Below are 20,967 nucleotides of genomic sequence, written 5' to 3'. Positions count from 1 at the left end.
GGACCGGCCTTGATTGTGCGCTAACAACCAATTATTACAGTTAATTGGCATGAATTAGAATTTGCACACGCAACTGGCTGCACAGTATTCTATAAGGCTCAGCGGCTAACTCTCATAGCACATATCTGAAAAGGGGGTGATGCTGTGGCGTGTCAGGGTGTTTCAAAAAGTTGTACACAGAATTACAGAATTCACCCAAAACGTACCTAAGTTGGATGCCGGCATTTCTACCTGCTTTTAGCCAGTGTAAGTACGGCGCCCAAAAGTTAGGAACCAGATCCGTGCCCAGCGCTATTCCATAAAGGGCGCACTCCCATTAAAGAACAGTGCTTCATGTTCAATTTTTCGGTGCCAAATTTTTGGCGCCATTTATTGGATTCTCTCCTATATGTGTTGCGTGCGTGGGTCTCTGTAGGCAATTACCCCTTTTTATTGGTTAAAGCATTCGAAGGACAGTTTTATAACTGGAGTCAGAAAACAACAAGGCAGGTGGACCGCCAAATCCACCTTGGAAGATAAAACCAAAAGGCAGATCTTGGAAAGAACACAATCTTTATCGGTGAATTAATAGCTCCCAGAAGTTCAGCATACAATGCCCCACATGGCCATGTTTCGCCAGAATTACAAGGGCAACTTTACTGTTTCTATGGCAGCTCTAATTGTGCGGGTTTGTGTTCCCGAAGCTCTTTTGGTGTTCCCACGCTGCTTTGGCGTCCTTTGACTGATCTTAGAGACTACTTCCTCTAACAAAGAGGACACTCCTTTTTGATGGTGTTTTGAGATACTTGTGCATCATCCTATTTATAGTGCTTGCAACATTTTAATAGCTGCACCAGTCAGGCTGATTCTGAAGTTTTACACCAGCTGGTCACTACTGCCCCTGACGCAGCGTGTAATTCTGGTGAAACACGGCCACGTCAGGCATTGTATGTTGAACTTCTGGAAGCTATTAATTCACCTTTAATATGAAGAATTACCAAGCAAAGACAGAAGCTGGCTCGTTTGAGAAGTCAGCTCAGCAGTCATGCCATCCTGACAGCGTGAAGGTCTAGGTTGTGCTCACCTTTAGCCCTTTTGCCCTGTTAATGGCTCTCAGAGGTCGAAGGACTCTCAGAACCCTCAAAATCTTTACCACAGAGATGGCACTGGACCTACAGAAGGAAGGGGCAGGGAAGGAGAGCAAATTGGGAAAGTTGGGAGAGGAAGAGAAAGGATGTCAGATGTTAAAGAGAAGCACTATACCTTCCCTGACTGCAGCTTACCTGTGTGCTCATAGCTATTTCTTTTGGTTTTTTTTAAACTTATTTTTAAGATATTTGAATAATTACTAGAGTCCTTGGAGGAGAGTGGGAAGGAGGAGAAAGAGTCATTTGTTAAACATAGCTGGCAGCACACTAAGAGGCCTCGTCCACATATTGTGATGTCCAAGATCACCTCCAGGTGGAGACAGAAATCCCAGTTTATTTTCTTCAACTCCCAATAACAATATGCATTGTCTATTCCAGTTGGCAGGGGCGGGGGGGGGGGGGGGGGGGAGAGAGACAAATCCATTCCCATTTTTTCTCCACTCTCATCAAATCTCAAAAAGAGCAATGCTCTGTAGTTCTTTTCTGAGGGATAATTGCTGAGTTATAGTATTGAGGGGGGGGGGAGGAGTGGGGAAGAGAGGGGAATATAAGGGGAAAAAAAACCCAGGCAGCTATCAAAGAAAGTTCATGGCACCTTAGCCTCAGTGTAGGGGTCAGTTCCAAATGAGCTGTAAGCCCAAAGAAGCAATTAAAAAAAAGGTACTGTGCCCTGATAAATCCTGATGCAGTGAGCTTGGCATTGAATAATTGTTGAGTTCTATTTGCAAAGCAGCTACTCAATCAGATTTTCTACAATACTGTAGATCCTCTGCACCAGGAAAGTAGAAGCAGGAGACAGAAGGGAAAAATCCTTCTTTTGGGTAACTAACTCCATACTGGAAGAGGTGGATTTCATTCAGATACCAGGAGTTTTAGGGGCTTGGGCCTGAGGTGTGCTACGCCATGCCTAGATTCAAGTTCTATGGAAGCTTGGCTCTGCCCAGTTCTCAAGGGTGGCAGCACAGAGGAGGATGGTAATGGTGGCTGCACACCTATTTCATCATTCCCACAGCATGAAGCCTTTCTGACCTCTCTCATCGATACAGTGGCACGTTGAACATGATCACACAGTGCCAGCAATAAAACACTGGAGTCTTAACCCATCTTAGTCTCTTGCACACTGTAACCAGATTTAGCTCACCACTTCGATACAGCAGAGTTCTGGCCTGGAGATAGGCAGGCACAGACAGCTGGACACATTCATGCAATGCCTACTCACTCGGTCCCAAACGAAATGAGAGAAACGCCAACCACCAGGAGGTCCAAGATGTTGAAGTAGTTGCGACAGAAGGAGCCCTTGTGAAGGAATGCACCGAAGGTGGTCATCTGTGAAGGACACAGAGATAGAGGGAAAGAAAGAGACAGAGACAGGAGGAGGGTAAAAGAGCAAAATCAAAAACAGAAAAAAGAGGCCAAGACACAAAAAGAGATGAAAGAGAGAAAGAGAGACGTGCATCCGAAAGGAGTGAGAGGAGAAGAGAGAAAAGAGAGTAATAAACGTAGAAGCAAGGAATGAGACCACAGGACAGAGAGAGGAGACGCACGTTTAAAGGTAGTGAGAGGGTGAAGGAAGTACACAGAGAGAGAGAAAGATGGAGGGAGAGAGAAGAGAAGAGAAGAGAAGAGAAGAGAAGAGAAGAGAAGAGAAGAGAAGAGAAGAGAAGAGAAGAGAAGAGGAGAGGAGAAGAGAAGAGAAGAGAGAAAAGATAGAAACAGGGAGTTTAAAAGAGACAAAATATAAAAACAGAATGTGAGTAAGTAGATGGATACAAAGCGTATGGTACATATATCTAGTTGAGGAAAAAAAAGTGAGATAGCAACACAACAATAAAAGAACTAGAAGAAGTCAGTCCAAAGTGTCAGTAGACTTAATTGCAATTCATCAATCACCGTTCATGCTACAGGTAAAAGGACTCAACATGGCTGTGTTTTGGTAAACATGTGCCTGCATCAGGCGTCATACAGTTCTATAAACAAAATACATTAAAAGACAGGTAAATTACCATACATTTGATAACAATTTTAAATATGATTTACCATACCTTTGATAAAACACAGCCGAGTCCTTTTATCTGTTCCATGAACTTTGATTGTGGAACTGCAATTAAAAGTCTACTGTACAAATCAAGGTAAGGTATACACAAAAAAGTGGCACATTTCTTGGGCAGACTGGATGGACCGTGCAGGTCTTTTTCTGCCGTCATCTACTATGTTACTATGACATTTTGGATCGACTTCTAGTTCTTTTGCTTTTCTTGTGTTGCTGCCTCACTTTTCCCTGCCACTATTAAATGAGGCTTTTTCCTTCTTCTTTTTTTTTTTGTATATCACATATATCTGGTCCATAGAAGTCACTAGTGTAAAATATAGACCTTCAGGCAAGGCACAGTGATCAGCAGCAAGCCAATGATGGGTGGGCAGTACCGTGTCTGCAGGTCTCAGTTCTCCCAGTGTCTGAACTGGTATTATGACAGAGTTTAAACAAAAGTGCAGGATGAGAAAAGTTCAAAGATGTCACATGAAATGAGATTGAAGGGGGGCAGACTCAAGAAAAATGTCAGGAAGTATTTTTTCACGGAGAGAGTAGTGGATGCTTGGAATGCCCTCCCGCGGGAGGTGGTGGAAATGAAAACGGTAACAGAATTCAAACACGTGTGGGATAAACATAAAGGAATCCTATTCAGAAGGAATGGATCCTAAGGAGCTTAGCCGAGATTGGGTGGCAGAGCCAGCCGGTGGTGGGAGGCGAAGATAATGCTGGGCAGACTTATACGGTCTGTGCCAGAGCCGGTGGTTGGGAGGAGGGGCTGGTGGTTTGGAGGCAGGGATAGTGCTGGACAGACTTATACGGTCTGTGCCCTGAAGAGGACAGGTACAAATCGAAGTAGGGTATACACAAAAAGTAGCACATATGAGTTTGTCTTGTTGGGCAGACTGGATGGACCGTGCAGGTCTTTTTCTGCCGTCATTTACTATGTTACTATGTTACATTGTACTGCCCACTAGTCAATAGTTCATTTTGTGATAGGTTATGAGACCTCAAAGAGCTTTTAACAGGGTGAAGCTGGGGAGAGGGGGGCTGGCATTTTTCTCTTAGTCTTTCAAACTTCCAGCTCAATGGAACTGGTCTTTATGGGGCAACAGAGCCATCACAGTAAGAATCCTCAGCCAGGAGCTACAGGCTGCAGCTCTCTCAAGAACCCATTGAGAATGAACTCTCTATATAGCCAAGAGATGTCACTGTTGTTGATCAATGACTGAGACTCCCCACCCCAGGTGCTGTGAAGCTATCTTCGTACCATACCTGGCCCTAGTCAACCTGGGAAGCAGAAGGCAGGGGGCCAGGAATTGAAAAGCCAGGTCCTCCATATGACAGTGCACAGCACATGCTGCTAAGCAACTAGACTCTGTCCTTCGATGCGTGGAACCAGAAAGATCTCCTCACTAATCTTTACCCATGGCACCTCATGTAAACAACAGCAAAATGATTCAGTTCTGTTCTGCAAAAACTGCACAAGAGGGAAGAAGATAATATAATTCCGGTGGCATTGCCCCTTTTGTCTACCATCTGGCAATGAAAAATGACTGTAAGTCATAATATATAATAGAAGACATACTTGTAATCTGTAAAAGAAAGGCCAATGGACACATGAACAGCAAACTTGTCAGAAAGAAAATTCCAAAACAGATACAAAGTGGTTTAGGAGCCTGATGTTTCAATGCTACACTTGAGATCTTCATCAGGGCTCTGGGCAAAAAAAAATCTCCCATCAAAATGTCAGTTTACATCTCTCTCTTTTTTCAGTTTCTGACCAGCCTGCTGATGTTAGAGCAGACAATAGCAGAACCAGCAACAAGGAAGAGAGATACATCACAGTCAGGATTTCATCAGTGAAATGGAGGTGGAGGCTAAGTTGATTATTATTATTATTATTTATTGCATTTGTATCCCACATTTTCCCACCTATTTGCGGGTTCAGTGTGGCTTACAATACATTGTGAATGATGGAAATACAGTTTGTTACAATGCGATTATAGGTTACATTGTGAAGAGTTATGGAAGACAAAGTCAAGTCAAAACATCTTTGGGGCATGGAAATGATTGAATGTGACATTGGGGAAATGATAGGATGATCGAATAATAGCAAGAGGGCGTTAGGGTATGACAACTTTATTTGTGGGTAGATTTTAGGTGTGGAGAGAATACAGGGGAAGAGAATTCAGAAGAGAGTGTATTGATGCATTTCTATTAGTGTGTATGGAGTTCATGTGTTTTGGTCCTTGCAGTAAGTTTTTTCAAAGAGATAAGTCTTCAATCGTTTGCGGAAGTCGGTTAATTTGTAGATCGTTTTCAGGTTGCGTGGTAGTGTATTCCAGAATTGCGTGCTCATATAGGAGAAGGTTGATGCATGTAGTACTTTGTACTTTATGCCTTTGCACTTGATAAAGTTGGTAATGGGTTGATGTGAGAAGTGGAAAAGGTATCCGGTTGCAGACTTCAGAATGAGGATGAATGTATCACTGTTTACTATTTCTCCCTCCTTTTCCTCTACACTTCCCTTTCCTTCTGATACCATCCTGTCTTCTTTGCTCTCTCACCCCATTCCATATATTGATTCCCACCATTAGGTGTTAACAATGAAGTCAAGACGCACACACATATGAGCTCCATCAGACAACACAGGACTCACCTTCAAGATGATTTCCAAGGTGAAAATTGACGTGAAGGCATAGTCAAAATATGAAAGAACCTGCAGTGCAAAGAGGGGGAAAGATCTCCAGGTCAGGTTTGGTAATAGAACCCAAAACTTTCTTAATAAGGGGACGGATAGGCAGCTCCAGATCTCTGGTTTTCAGGGTAACAACACATGGGCTCCTTCAGCAAACATTGGTAGATAATGTGGGTATCTTCAAAACCAGAGTGGCTTGCAGTTCTCAAGGACTACAGCAGCTTGGCCCTAGTGTAGGGATTAGAGCAATTAGCAGTGAGTGAGGAAAATTGGGATATGGGTTCAAATCACAGCTTTGCTTCCGACTCTTTATTTGTGACCTTGGAAAAATTCTCTAGGGTCACATTTTAAACAACAGACATAGCTATGAAGTGAATGGATCTTGTAGTTAATTTTCAAAGGGAAACTTTGAAGATTGCCAATAGGTGCAAAAGACCCAAGGAATTTGCACCTGAATTTTCTGTGGTTAAATTTTGATGAGCAACAACGCAAGTAGATTGAAAAATCCAAACTGCACATATGGATTTTCCTGCCCTCTCTTCACACCCAGGGCACCTCCCCTCAAGCCAGCTAAAAGTGTAGTAGGGAGGAAAGAGAATTACTGGATTGGGGGGGGGGTATGTCATCATTGGGGAGAAAACAATCATGAGGAGAAGCAAAGAGAGGACATCTCTGGGAGAGTAAAGAAAGAGTTCCCGGGGAGTGGTGAGGGGGTCACTGGTGAGGACAGAAGCAAGAGACGAGTCACTAGGGAGGGATGAGGAGAGAGGCAATGTCTAGACAGGACATAGGGCATTGATATGCCTTGCAGGGATTTTTATAGCCTGTGGAGGCAGTGCTGAACCCCTAAACCCCAACCGTCCCTGATGTGCTTTCAGGATACATCACCACATTGCGGTAGGACTCAGGCCTGATGGGGTCCTCGGCGGCCAGGGAGATGCTGCTGAGTAGAATGAAGAGAAGGATGAAATTTGTGAATGTGGTGGCGTTGATAATGCGATGGCACAGGATGCGAATTCTGGAGAGATAAAGATACCCGATGAGACTAGTAGAACTCCCAGCCTGGCAGTGTTTACCTCCCCACCAGTTTGCTCCCATTCACAGAGTTCAATGAGCTTTCACAGTCAATGAGTTAGTCAGTTGGTTCTCATCTATGCATCTAGCTTGGGATAAGCAGAAGGTCGGTGTCACAGGACTGTACACATATTGATGCCCTATGGCAGTCCTGCTTCAAAGTCTTGAAACCTCAGCGCTTCAGTGCTACCATGACAGGATATTCGGAGGGTAATTTTATAACAAGTGCCCACGTATGAAGGCCATATAGATGCCTGTTTTCAGCCTTTATAAAGAGATATAGATGCCTGTGAGTCTGCACAAAACAGTAGCACAAATCAGGGGACAAAGTCTGTAACTTGGCTCCACGATGTAGGCAGCACAATGGAGCGCAATTAGGCCTAAAAAAATCTGCACGGAAAAAAAATACGCCTAGGCGTACTCTATAACATATGCCTAGATTTAGGCATACTTTACAGAATGCGCCTAAATTTTGGCATGGTTTATAGAGTACGCCGAGTGGCCGTCTACACAACTAAATTTATTCGTGGGCATATAACTTGGTGTAAATACCCACGACTAAATTAGGCGCAGACCGGTATATTATATAACAACATGCATAGATTTTAGAAATGCCCACTCCATGCCCATCGCCACACCCCCTTTTCAGCTACGCGCATTAGGATTTACATGCATCACTTTACAGAATACACTTAAGACAGTTGTGCGCATAAATCCTAATTAATGCCAATTAGTGTCAAAATTGCTTGCTAATTGGCAGTTATCAGTGCTGATTGGCCTGTTCACTAATTAAGTTGCACACGCAAATCCAGAATACGACTGGATTGGTGCACGCAATTAAGTTGCGCAATATAGAATCTGGGGGTTAATGCCAATTCTATAACGGCACGTGGGCAGTGGACACACCTAAGCTGTAATAGAATAGTAGTGTAAGCTGCATTGGTGCGCCAAAATGCAGGCCTCTGCACTTAAGGCAGCTCAATGGCTGATGTAAGATGGCACCTCTAAGCATGCCATGCAGTAAATGTAACTGATAGTATTCTACGAGTCGTGCACGTCACTTGGTGACACACCCATGACACATCCACACTCTACCGACATGTACCCTCTCCCCCTGCAGTTACACGCTGAGGGGAAATTTCTGTAAATGGCACCGAAAGTTAGGCGCCAGTGGTGTAGCCATGGGGGGCCTTGGGGGCCTAGAACCCACCAAATTAGATTTGGGGCCCCTAGTTTGGCTGGCGAGGGTCCCCAACTCTCACCAGCAGAAGCCTTCCTCCAGTGCTGTTCTCCACCACATTGTCTTCCCTGCCTTCTCACCTCCTCACCTCCCCCCCCCCCCAACGCACATGCTCAGTTTCAGTGAAATTGAGCATACGCAACACTTCACGAATGCTCAATTTGATTAAAACCGAGCATGCGTGACATGAGGGGACCCAGGGCAGGTAGCCGGAGCGAACAGCCCTGGAGGAAGGCTGCTGGCACAGCTTGAGGACCTCTACCAGCCAAGGTATATGGAGTTGCAGCGGGGGGGGGGGGGGGGGGAGCAGAGAGCAGCGGAGATGTAGGGCAAAATGTGCCCCCCACACATACTTTGGCCTCCACCCCCCACCCAAACCTTGAAGTCTGGCTACGTGCCTGGTACACATTCCCCTTTAAAGAATACTAGCATGGTGCAGATTTCACACCTAACTTTAGATGCCAAAACCTGGTGTACATGCTGGTGCACAATTTATGGCAGTTTGGCGTGCAAATGACAGTATTCTATAACATTGCACCTAACTTCTGGGAACAGCCCCTCATCCACCCAAGTCCCTCCCAGGGCCACAGCCCTTTGGAGTTTCACATTATGAAATTTAGATGCGTATTTTACAGAATTATGCCTAGGGCACATGTCTGTGTAACTCCAAATTGGCGCCAACTAACAGCAATTATTGATTGTTAATGTGCCATTAACTAATTAATTTTCACATGGATCTCGTATCGGTGCCCAAATTTGGATGATCCTTATAAAATCCGGGGGGTAAGCGACTTTGGCACACACTTCATAAAATAGAACCCAGCACTTATTGGTGCCTCTGGGATAGGATAGAGCTCTTTACCCGGATAATTAAAAGATCCTTATCTGCACAGGATACAGGAATGTACATAGGGATACCTCTTTACTTGCACAGCAAAAGCATAGCCAGACCTACTATTTTGGGTGGACCCATAGTTAAATTGGGTGGGCCCTTCCAACTCCCCCCTTTAGCTCAGCATTTCCTCTGTCCTCCCCAAGCCACCCCCACACCCAAAGACCAGTATATGTCCCCTCCTTGAATCTCCTCAGTGTGCTTCAGAGGCAACCCGGCAGCCTCAGCGATTCATTTTTGCTATGTGCGCTGGCCTACGCAGGCTTCTCTCTGTCGTGTCCCACCAGTGAGGAAACAGGAAGTGACATCAGCAAGGGAAGGACACAGCAGAGGGAAGCCTGCGGGGGCTGGTGCAGGCAGTGAAGATGAATCACTGTGGCCGATAGGATGCTTTAAGATACACCGGAGAGATTCAGGGTGGGGGCAGATACCAGACCGCCAGTGGAGGGGAGTGAGACGCTGCTGTTCGGTGGGCCTGATACCTGATACCTAGGCCCACCCATAGCTATGCCACTGTTGCATAGAAATACAGGGATCGCTAAGGGCTCCTTACAGTGAGAGAGCTCCTGTTGAGCTCAGGTATGGTTAAGAGCTTACTCCATGCACAAGGATTCAGAGGTTGTTTTTTTTCCTGTACTGCACCATTCTGTCCTTCTGAAGACGAGGTAGATAGGGCATCACAGATACACACCCACCCATAGGAAGAAGGTGAGGAGGAAAAGATGCCTACTTATTGGTAGGGCTGAAGATGAAGAAGGCGCTGGCTTCTGGCATGGGCACTGCTTTCTCCTTTAGCTGCAGCTCCGCCAGTGGGCGTGGACGAGGACTCAGTGGGATTTCGGGCTCCTCTTCTTCATCATCCCCTGGAAGAAGTAAGGGGAAGTAAGAGGGAGGGACAGAAAAGAACAGAAAGGAAAAGGGAAGAGAAGGAAAAAGTTGATGGATGGAAGGCAGAGTGAAAGAGGCAAACGAGCACATAGATGAGAAAAGGGAAAGAAGAAAATAAGAGGGTAAGAAACAAGAAAAAAAGAGATAGAGACAGTGAAAAACATTCTGGTTCTTTTCAACAATTTGACAGAATATGTTTCAGTTAATTCTGGCAGGGACAAATTCTCTAGAAACTACAGGATCGATATTCAGAGCACAGCAGCGAGCGGCTTCCTACCGCAGACTAACTTAACCTTTAAATATTCGGCGCTGGGGCACGTGCAGCTCCTGGCACTGAATATCCAGGAATGCGCACTGACCTGGAAGTTAAACGGGCACTGGCTGATATTCAGACTGGTGCCCAGTTCACTTAATACCTCTTTTGCGGTCCTAACACATTACGCAGGTATCTAGCCGGTTAGCAGACCTGAATATCACACTAGCTGAATAAGTTAACACTCTGTCCAAGTTCAGCCCTCAGCTGGTTAGGAGAGGCCGATTAGCAATGATATTCAGCCAGGGCCACCGAGGGGGAGGAGCAGGGGGCAAAATTCCCCAGGCCCGGCGCCGGCAAGCTTCTTCCTGCCTGCTTCCGGGCCTGTCCTCTCCTGCTCCTGTGTGCCTCCCAGGAGGACCTGGATGATTGCATTAACTCAATATCGCATTAATGCAATCATCCGGGTCCTCCTGGGCAGAACGCAGGAGCAGGAGAGGACAGAGTGAAGGAGTGGGGGCGTGGCGGCAGCCTAGGTGGGGAAAAGGCATGGGGGGCACGCTGCAGTCTATTCCTGCCCTGGGCCCAGCTGTGTCTCTCGGCGGCCCTGTATTCAGCGGCATTAACCGATTAAGTGCTGATGAATATTGGCAGCTGGCTAGCTCCTGCCTGGATAAACCCTTTTGAATACCTTCCCTTACATTATTTAGGCGCATGTGGTCATCACTGAAAAAAAAGACACTTTTGCAGAGCTCTGAGCTCAGCTGAGCTCTGGGATTTCCTTTTCACCTTGGGCACTAGGGATGTGCTTTCATTTGAAACAACATAGGAAATACCAGCAACATATCCTATGCTGTTTCCTGTCTTTGGCAAATGAAAATTAGAAGAAAAACACAAAATTGTGTGCTTTTTTTCATGTGCCATCAATAGCGTGCATTCTAAACGACATTGCGCCTGTGACAACATAAGGGGAAAAAAACCTGAACGAAAACATTTCCAGAAACAACGGGGAAAAATTTTCTGGCTGCACACCCCAGTTAGAACATAAGTGATGCCATACTGGGACGGACTAAAGATCATCAAGCCCAGCATCCTGTTTCCAACAGTGGTCAATCCAAGTTATAAGCAGAAGCGTAGCTAGGTGGGGCCACGAGGGCATGGGACCCTGCAGATTTAGCCCTGGCCCCCCTGCTTTCACCCCCCCCCCACCGCCGACCCTCCCCCACCACATTCGACCCCCCCTCCCACTGCCGCCAACCCGCCGCCGCCGTCAGGTACCTTTTGCTGGCGGGGGTCCCCAACCCCCGCCAGCCGGTCCTCTTCAGACTGGCGCGTTGCTGATCTGGATTCTGTTTCTGTGAGTCTGAGTCCTGACGTCCTGCACGTAGGAACGTGCAGGACGTCAGGACTCACAGAAACAGAATCCAGATCAGTGAATGCGCTGGACTCGCATATCGGCGCTGAAGGGGATTTCGGCTGCTGGGGGTTGGGGACCCCTGCCAGCAAAGGTACCTGGTGGTGGTGGGGGAGGGTTGGCAGCAGCAGGAGGAGGGTCAAAAGGGACGGGGGAGGAGCGGCGGTTAAAATGTGCCCCCTCACCTTGGGCTCTGGATCCCCCCTCCCGCTGGCTATAAGTACCTGGCAAGATCCCAGAACAGTAAACCAGATTTTATGCTGCTTATCCTAGAAATAAGCAGTGGATTTTCCCATCTTTATAATGGTTTATTTATTTATTTGGATTTCTTAACTGCCTTTATGAAGAGATTCACCCAAGGTGCTGTACAGCAGGTACAGTTTAATACCAAACTTACAATTTTGTTAACAGGATAACAATAGTAAAATGTACAAGTATCAATACAATAAATACAGCAAATTGAAACCTAATAATAGGATTACCATGAAACAGGATCAAAAATATACATGTTTAACTGCACTGAAATTAAAATAACAGAGATATATTATGATGCAAGCATAATACTAATGAAATGGACTTTATTTTTAAGGAAATTATCCAAACCTTTTTAAAACCCTGCTAAGCTAACTGCTTTTTATCACATTCTGTGGCAATGAATTCCAGAGTTTAATTACACGTTGAGTGAAGAAATATTTTCTCCAATTTGTTTTAAATTTACTACTTAGTAGCTTCACTGTGTGCCCCTAAGAAGAGAGTTATGCACTTGGAGATTGTCATTTGGTAAGATATAAGAATCATGTCTGAGTGAAACCAAAACCTGCAATACCTGGGAGCCTCTTTGCACAATGTTACACTAGTACCTCTTCCTGCAACTTCTGTGAGAATCTTGAGCAACGCGCACCAGAGGGTGTTGCTTGTTTCTCAAATTTATTTCTTTCGGACAATCCAGGCTGATGAACATGATGGAGCCCAGGGGAGACGCTAGGGAGGGGGCCCCATAGCTTACTTGCAGATTGTCCCCCTTTCAACTTCAGGCAGGTTTGGGGCCCCAAATGGCATGGGGGCCCAGGGCAATCATCCTGTTTGCCCACCCTCAACGCCGGCCCTGCGGACAACAGTTCCCATTGTGCATTTTATACAAGTATTGCCCTACACAATATTTTGTTATGAAACTTATTTTCCTGTCCAGAAACTGCAAGTAAATTAAATCCTTGCACAAAAGAGGCAAACAGGAAAACTGACTACAGGCCCTTTGTACTCTGTCTCAGAGTGGAGGAGTAGCCTAGTGGTTAATGCAGCGGACACTGATCCTAAGGAACTGGGTTTGATTCCCACTGCAGCTCCTTGTAACTCTGGGCAAGTCACTTAACCCTCCATTGCCCCAGGTACCATTGGAGCTGACTCTGTGGGTGCTTGAGCACCCCCAATATTGAGAAAATTCCTTGTATTTGTCCAGAGAGGGGTTATTTTCATTGGGCTTAGCACCCCCAATAATTTTGAAAAGTTGGCTGCTATGCCAGGTACAAATAATCATTCACAGAGATGCCCCAGCCTACATGTCAGACCTGGTAGACTTGCCACCCAGGAACGCTAAAAGATCATCCCGCACATTCCTTAATCTTCACTTCCCCAGTTGTAAAGGCCTAAAATACAAACTTATGCATGCGTCAAACTTTTCTTACCTGAGCACACAGTTATGGAACGCATTGCCGCTCAACTTAAAAACTATTTATGAACTAACTAACTTTCGTAAATCTCTGAAGACCCACCTCTTCAACAAAGCATACCTCAAAGACCAACAACTGTAAATGTAACACATCTCCACCTTACCTATAATCAGAACTGTTTTCTTTCTTATATCTGCTTGTTTAATTGCTACTATGTTACTCAAACTCTCTATGTAACACCAATTGTTATTTTCCAATCTATTATCTACCACTAACGATACATTGTAAGCCACACTGAGCCTGCAAATAGGTGGGAAAATGTGGGCTACAAATGCAATAAATAAATACCTGCATATGCCATGTAAGCCACCTTAAATGTAGTTGCAAAAACCACAGAAAGGCAGTATATATCAAGGCTCGTTCCTTTCCCCTTCCATCTGGTTTATTGCATGGACCATGCAGTCTCTCCTAGGAAAGACCCTTACCTGGGAAATCAGCAGAAGGGTAGGGGTCTTTGATTTCATTCACATTGGACTCAAACTCATCCACCTTCAGCTGAGAATCAGAGAGCAACACAAGACAGCGTCATCATGCCATACAAAACTCAATCTTTAGGGCACAGAAAATCAGGACCCTCTCACACCTTCGCATAGCCTCCTCCCAGTGCAGCTCCTTTCATCTTATCCAAAATACCTCCTCAGCTGGGTGGGTTTTTTTTTAAGCAGTTTTAATCATCTCTTTAATCCATCAAGCATTTTCCATGTGTAAAGCATGTTTTATCTGTGATCAATGAATGTCATAAAACTATATGCAGATGTACGCATGTAAATGTTTCAATGATGTTATTTGCTGTGTTTGAGCTTGAACATTTTTAACACAAAAAAATCACTAGGTAGTAACGCTAAAATGTCAGTAACATCAACATAACTTAAGACAGGGGTAGGCAGCTCCGAGAGCCGCAGGCAGGTCAGGTTTTCAGGATATCCACAATGAATATGCAGGAGATAGATTTGCATACCATGGAGGCAGTGTATGCAAATCAAGTTCATGCACATTCATTGTGGATATCCTGAAAACCTGACCTGCCTGCGGCTCTCGAGGACCGGAGTTGCCTACCCCTGGCTTAAGATAATTAAATGTTGTTTAACAGTAATACGTAAGTATGACGATTAACTAAGTATGTAAAATTTCTCATTGAAATTCAAGCAGTTGCTGAGAAAACAGCAAAAAAAAACTCTAGAAGGTTATTAGTTTTTTCTGCCTCACCCTGTAGGTGTTAAGTGCTTGAGCCTAAATGTCAGGGATACTCGCATAAATTATAGTAATCTATAAAGTATATGTATAAGTGTGAGTCCCACCTAGACTCCACCCATGTACAATATGGGCCATGTAAGAAATGGGAACTGGATCGGGCTCTTCGAAAACAGACTCAGGACTCCAAAGTGAAATTAATGGTGTTTATTTAAGCTGACTCGACAAGGCACCATGTTTCGGCACATGCATGCCTGCCTCAGGAGTCTTGATGTGTATACTTGACAGTCACATATATCCTTGGTAAAGGCGTCTGGTAAAACAAACATGAAATGGTCTTTAAAAAGACCGTTGGTTAAGGAAAAAGTTCAATAGCTCGTGAAATGCCATAACATGGAGCCATGTTAAATAAACACCTTTAATTTCACTTTGGAGTTCTGAGTCTGTTTTCAAAGTCCCTGATCCAGTTCCCATTCCTTTTTGATTGACTTTGTCTACTTCATGGGGACCTTTGTGTTCTTTCCACTCTTTGTGGGGTTCTTTTGCCCATGTAAGAAATTAGCATATTTACAGAAAATACATAGGCAAAATTTAATGGTAGAGAAAAGAAAATTCCCTCTTAACACCCAGTTAAGGGCAGTATTACCAGTAGAACATGAAATAATGGAAAATATGTTTTGAAAATGTGTTATAAAGTTTAATTTTTATGTTTTTGTAAACCCCCTACTTCAGCGGCAAGGTTCAGTGCAGCCTCTAATGTCGGTTCATGCATACTGGATGGATTTATCCTTTCATGGCTGGTGCTACACATTTCATGCTGAAGCTTTTAATGAAATAATTAACTCCAAGCTCTGGGGAGTGCCAGCTCCCTAGTGTCGTTAAATTTATGGAATGGGCCATAAATTCTGTAGGAGGCAGGAGCTCAGGCTGTTTATTTTTCTGTCATATCATTGGCAGCATTGATGTTCTTCCAAGAAGCACAACCAGTTCATCATTGACTGTATCGGAGTTAGGTGTCACGCACCTTCTCTGTGGTAGGTATGCCTTCTTTGGCTTTCTGCTCCAGTTTCTTGGCTAACATTTGCTTCTCCTCCTCCGATTTCTCGGGATATGCTCTAAACAAAAGGTTGAAAAGCAACAGTGTCAAGGGAAGAGACCCTGACAACATACAGATAATTGCTTTCTAGAGATGGGCAGCTGTTAACCATGACAGAGCAAATATCAGGGTAGGTAGTCCACCTGAGTGAATGAACACCAAATCCCACAAAGTCAAAGCATAAAACAAGAAGTGGGAAGTGGACCAATGACTACAGGAGACTGTGAAAGTGGTTGTGTACAATAAACAAAGTTTAATGTAGACTCGACACAGTACTGTGTTTCGGCCACAGGCCTGCCTCAGGAGTCTTTGGTGATCTTTAGCCAATGGAAAACGTGGTGAGGCGCTGAGTATATCTCTCTGCATTGATGAAGACCATTACATATCAGGACTATACACAACCACTGTCACAGTCTCCTGGAGTCATTGGTCCACTTCCCATAGAGCAAATATCAGCACATTCCCTCTGTCGTTTCCTGTCACTGTAAAATCAAAATGCAGGGTTTCATTTGCCAACAATGTTTGGCAATGAGAGCTCCTCCCCTTCCCCACAATCCTTGCTTCCCTCCTATGATTCATGTCCCCCCTCCTGCAATCCAAGGCGCCTCTCTATTCCCTTTAGGCCCTAGTTGTTGAAAGGTTGCAGTTGCCATATTGGATGTGGCTGTGGCCATGAGCAGGAGTAAATGGGCAACTCTCCTGCACCAACGGACCCTCACTGGACCACCAGGGATTCAAGCAGGCCCAGAGGGCCTATGGTGGGACCATGAGGAAGGTGGGGGGGAATGTCTGCTCCTGGCAGGGGGCAAGGAGGCCCAGGTGTTATATCCCTTCCCCCCAAGTTGCAGGGGTTTGTACCCCCCATTTCTTCACCACTGTCCCTGCCTGTTGTGAGATCAGCCCTGGATCTGCCCATCCTACCCAAATATAGCCAGCTGGTTAATCAGATTCCAGCTCCTATCACAGTCCTACCCACAGTCTTCAAATGCACTGGAGAAGAATACCTGAGGAGAAACACCCCAGGGGAGTACTAGAGACAGCTACCATTTGGTGAGAGTAATCTGTCTACTAGAGCACCTCCTGCTGGCCAAGTCAAAGTCTTGCAGTTGAGACAGGGAAAAATAGTTCCAAGGTCTCTTTCACCAGGTTGATTCATAGAACACACAGATTTTAATCCTCCTCCCCCCTCTTTCCAAGGCAAGCAAACCCTACTGACCTGGAGGTTTTCCTCCGCTTCCTTTCCTCTTCTTTGGCTTTCTGTGCCGAAGTTAGGCTCTCTGCCTCTGCCAAGTTATCCACCGCAATGGCCAGGAATACGTTCAGTAGGATATCTGAATAAATTGGGGCTAAAGAAACTCTTATTCATGATGGTGTTAGCTTTCTCACCTGTACTGCTCCATGCATCCCTGCGAGGCACCTGTACTCTTGGTAATTCCATCGTGAGGTTGTTTGCATCCATTCAGGCCTGTGTTTGAGTCCACAGGGCCACATTTTCACTCAGTATTGTTAATATATGGCTCTCAATATGTTCCATGTCATAGGAAATAGACTGAGTCAGTTCATGTTTTATATCCCTTCCTTCCTTCCCACCATTGCATCTATGGTCTTGTAGTCCTGCCTGTCTTAGAGAAACTGGGATGCTGAGTCCAGGACTTTTTTTTGAGGGGGTACTTGAGGGTACTGTGTACCAGCACCTTTTCCATTCTCTGCTAAAATTGACCTACTATGGACCCCAAGTTTTAATGAAAGAGCGCAGGCCAGGGGCGGACTGACCGTTCGGCCAACCGAGCAGTGCCCAAGGGCCCAGAGGCTCAGCCCGAATGCCCGCCGTTCTCCCCATTCCCACAGACTACCTTCCTGCCATGGCCACCACTGCTGTTGCTGCTGCTGTTACAGCAGTGGCGGCAAAAACAGAAATAAAGATCACGACACGGAGCCGCATATAGCAGCAACAGTGGAGGAGTGGCCTAGCGGTTAGGGTGGTGGACTTTGGTCCTGAGGAACTGAGTTCGATTCCAACTTCAGGCACAGGCAGCTCCTTGTGACTCTGGTCAAGTCACTTAACCCTCCATTGCCCCATGTAAGCCGCATTGAGCCTGCCATGAGTGGGAAAGCGCAGGGTACAAATGTAACAAAAAAAAAAAAAAAACCTCCACAGCCTTGGTACTGAGAATGAGGTGATCTGGGCTGAGAATTTGTATCTCTCATTCCATGAGAATTCTGGAGGCACATATGTATACGTCAATTTGAAGACCCCTGAAGAAGGCCGGTTGGCCGAAACACGGACCGTGTAGGGTCCTAATAAAAAAAATTTTTGGTGCTCTTACTCTTTGCGATTTGTATCTGGTCTTTCTTGGTTATCAACCTCCAGCTCGTCAGCAATAGCGGAGCAGCCCTGTTTGCAGCCTAGATCGTGCAGTCATTTACAGTTGGTTTCCTGAAGAAGCTACAGCGAAACGGGTCCATTGGGACCAGACTGAGCAGACTGTTCCTCCTGTTCGCAGCTGCCGGTCCCGTCTTTCTCTAACAATTTCCTGTTCCGGGGCTGAGGCGGTCAGCTGCGAGTGGGAAGGGAACAACGGTGCAGCCCAGCCATCTTTTGTTTTCTATTTTTGCTGCCACTGCTGAAACAGCAGCAGGGCAGCAGCAGAGGTGGCCACGGTAGGGGGGTATTGGGTGGGAGTGGGGATAGCCTGGTCCTGGTGTGCCAGTGGTAGGGGGAGTGTCCGGTAGGGGGGGGGGAGAGAAGGTTTGGGTGTTGGGTGGGGCTGAATAAAAGACTGTAACACTGGATGGAAGGGGGATGGTGTGACTGAGGGTAGGGTGGAAGAGTGTGGATATGAGGATTAGATGGGGAGATAGTGGGACATATAAATTGAGCAGGAATAAAGGGGACCCCAGGTACAGGGTGGCTGGGTGATGGGGAAGGACAGATGATGGATGGAGAATGGAGTGGGGAGGGGGGTACAGATGCCGGATGGAAGGGAGAAGAGATGGGACAGAGGCTGGATGAAGGGGGAAGGGAGGACAGATGGAGAATGGAGTGGGGAGGGGGTACAGATGCCGGATGGAAGGGAGAAGAGATGGGACAGAGGCTGGATGAAGGGGGAAGGGAGGACAGATGCTAGATGAGAAGGAGAGAGGGGACAGATGTCAGATGGAAAGAGGGAGAGGAGGGACAGTCACTGAATGAGGGAGAGAGAAGGGACATATGCCAGATGGAAATGGGGAGAGGAGGGACAGACACTGGATGAAGGGGAGAGAGGGGATAGAAGCTGGATGGAAGGGGGAGAGAGGATGCAGATGTTGGATGGAACTGGGGAGAGAGAGGAGCCTGAGTGGACGGAAGTGAAGAGAGAGAGGGGCCAGATGCTGGATGGAGGAGGGAGAAAAAGAGGAGGAACTCTGGATGGAAGTGGTCAGATGCTGGATGGAAAGGGGGTGAGAGGGGGCAGACGCTGGATGGAAAGGGGGAAGAGAGGAGGCAGATGCTGGATGGAAAGCGGGGAGAGAGGGGGCACGCTGTATGGAAAGGGGAGAGGAGAGGGGCCAGATGCTGGATGGAGGAGGGAGAAAAAGAGGAGGAACTCTGGATGGAAGTAAGGAGAGAGAAGGGTCAGATGCTGGATGGAAAGGGGAGGAGAGAGAGGGATAGACGCTGGCGAGAGTTAAGAAGAGATCGAGGAAAAAAGAAACAAGAGACTGGGACCAACACAATTAGAAAAAAGTAAACGGCCAGACAACAAAGGAAGGAAAAATGAATTTTATTTTTAGTTTAGTATAAAGTAGTGTGGTAGCTGTGTTAATAAAGAAAATGGAAATAAGATGATATCTTTATTGGACTAATTTTAATACATTTTTGCTAAAGTTTAGAGACCCAACCCTCCTTTCTCATGTGAGAACAGAATACTTTAATAGCAGTATACTGTCCTGACCCGAGGAAAGAGGTTTTGGCCTCTGAAAGCTAACTGGAAAATATATTTGATCCAATAAATTGGTATCATCATATTTTCCATTTTTTTTTTGTTTTATGTGTATTTGTTAACCTATAGTATAGTGATTGAAATATGTCAGTTTTGAAAATTTGCATCTGCGGGCGGGGGAGAACCAGCAGTGCAGCGGGTAGGACAGAAGTGGGATGGTGGGGGCGTTGGCTGCGGCGGTAGGGGGCATCGGGCAATGGCCAGGCGGGGGGCCCAGACCACTCTCAGTTCGCCCCTGGCTCAGGCTCTACACACCATAGGTTCTGTGACTGGTTGCAGGGGGCCTGGCTATTGTGGGGTGGGTCCTTGAAGGGTGGCCTGGCATTTGAGTACTGGCAACCTTTTTGCTAGGAAAAAACGCACTGGATGAGTCCCTAGATGCCACAAAGTAAATCCAGGACTGGATCAGCCTATCCCATAAGACATGGAGTTTTTTGGCTGACCCTAGTGAAACACGGGAAAGACGAATTTCTAATCCATTTGCATGTGTAAATAGTAATTTGTGGTGCAAATAGTTAGTGGAAACTGCCCTCTGTCAATTTGGCTAAAAGCCTGCATGCTGTCTCACACCATGAGGCCGGTTAAATAGTTTTAAATATTGGCTGGATTATCTTGTGTTTTGTTTTATCCGGACTGAGAGTGATGATTATGCTTGTCAAGATGGTACGCCTCTATGATCTACTCTACTAAAATGGAATCTTGTGATACATAAACACACCATTTTTTTAAAACCATTTTTAATTATCCATTTTACAGTAAGAGATGCACTTTGTGTCATGTTATCCTAAAGGGTCATTGTGTTGTTTCATATAAGTACATAAGTACATAAGTAAGGCCATACTGGGAAAAGACCAAGGGTCCATCGAGCCCAGCATCCTGTCCACGACAGCGGCCAATCCAGGCCAAGGGCACCTGGCAAGCTTCCCAAACGTACAAACATTCTATACATGTTATTCCTGGAATTGTGGATGTTTCCCAAGTCCATTTAGTAGCGGTTTATGGACTTGTCCTTTAGGAAACCGTCCAACCCCTTTTTAAACTCTGCTAAGCTAACCGCCTTCACCACTTTCTCCGGCAACGAATTCCAAAGTTTAATTATACGTTGGGTGAAGAAACATTTTCTCCGATTTGTTTTAAATTTACTACACTGTAGTTTCATCGCATGCCCCCTAGTCCTAGTATTTTTGGAAAGCGTGAACAGACGCTTCACATCCACCTGTTCCACTCCACTCATTATTTTATATACCTCTATCATGTCTCCCCTCAGCCGTCTCTTCTCCAAGCTGAATAGTCCTAGTTCTCTTCAGTACATGTGAATTTACCCCTTATTTTTGTGGTTTTCATAGGAAATC

The 20,967-nt window shown here is 45.7% G+C and overlaps 1 protein-coding gene across 1 annotated transcript in view; it reads right to left on the bottom strand.

The window, feature by feature from the left end:
- CACNA1S (calcium voltage-gated channel subunit alpha1 S) overlaps positions 1-20,967 on the bottom strand; it is a 125,889-nt gene that overhangs the window by 50,109 nt on the left and 54,813 nt on the right. Inside the window, exons 14-21 of the mRNA XM_030220411.1 lie at positions 16,849-16,963; positions 15,561-15,651; positions 13,771-13,840; positions 9,794-9,926; positions 6,746-6,875; positions 5,819-5,878; positions 2,347-2,453; positions 1,064-1,151 (exon numbers count right to left, since the gene is read on the bottom strand). Of these exons, the coding sequence (XP_030076271.1) occupies positions 1,064-1,151; positions 2,347-2,453; positions 5,819-5,878; positions 6,746-6,875; positions 9,794-9,926; positions 13,771-13,840; positions 15,561-15,651; positions 16,849-16,963 (794 nt within the window). The remainder of the gene's footprint in view (positions 1-1,063; positions 1,152-2,346; positions 2,454-5,818; positions 5,879-6,745; positions 6,876-9,793; positions 9,927-13,770; positions 13,841-15,560; positions 15,652-16,848; positions 16,964-20,967) is intronic.

Source organism: Microcaecilia unicolor, chromosome 12 (genome assembly GCF_901765095.1).
Source record: "Microcaecilia unicolor chromosome 12, aMicUni1.1, whole genome shotgun sequence".
Lineage (NCBI taxonomy): Eukaryota > Metazoa > Chordata > Amphibia > Gymnophiona > Siphonopidae > Microcaecilia > Microcaecilia unicolor.
This window is presented reverse-complemented; position numbering and strand designations above follow the sequence as displayed.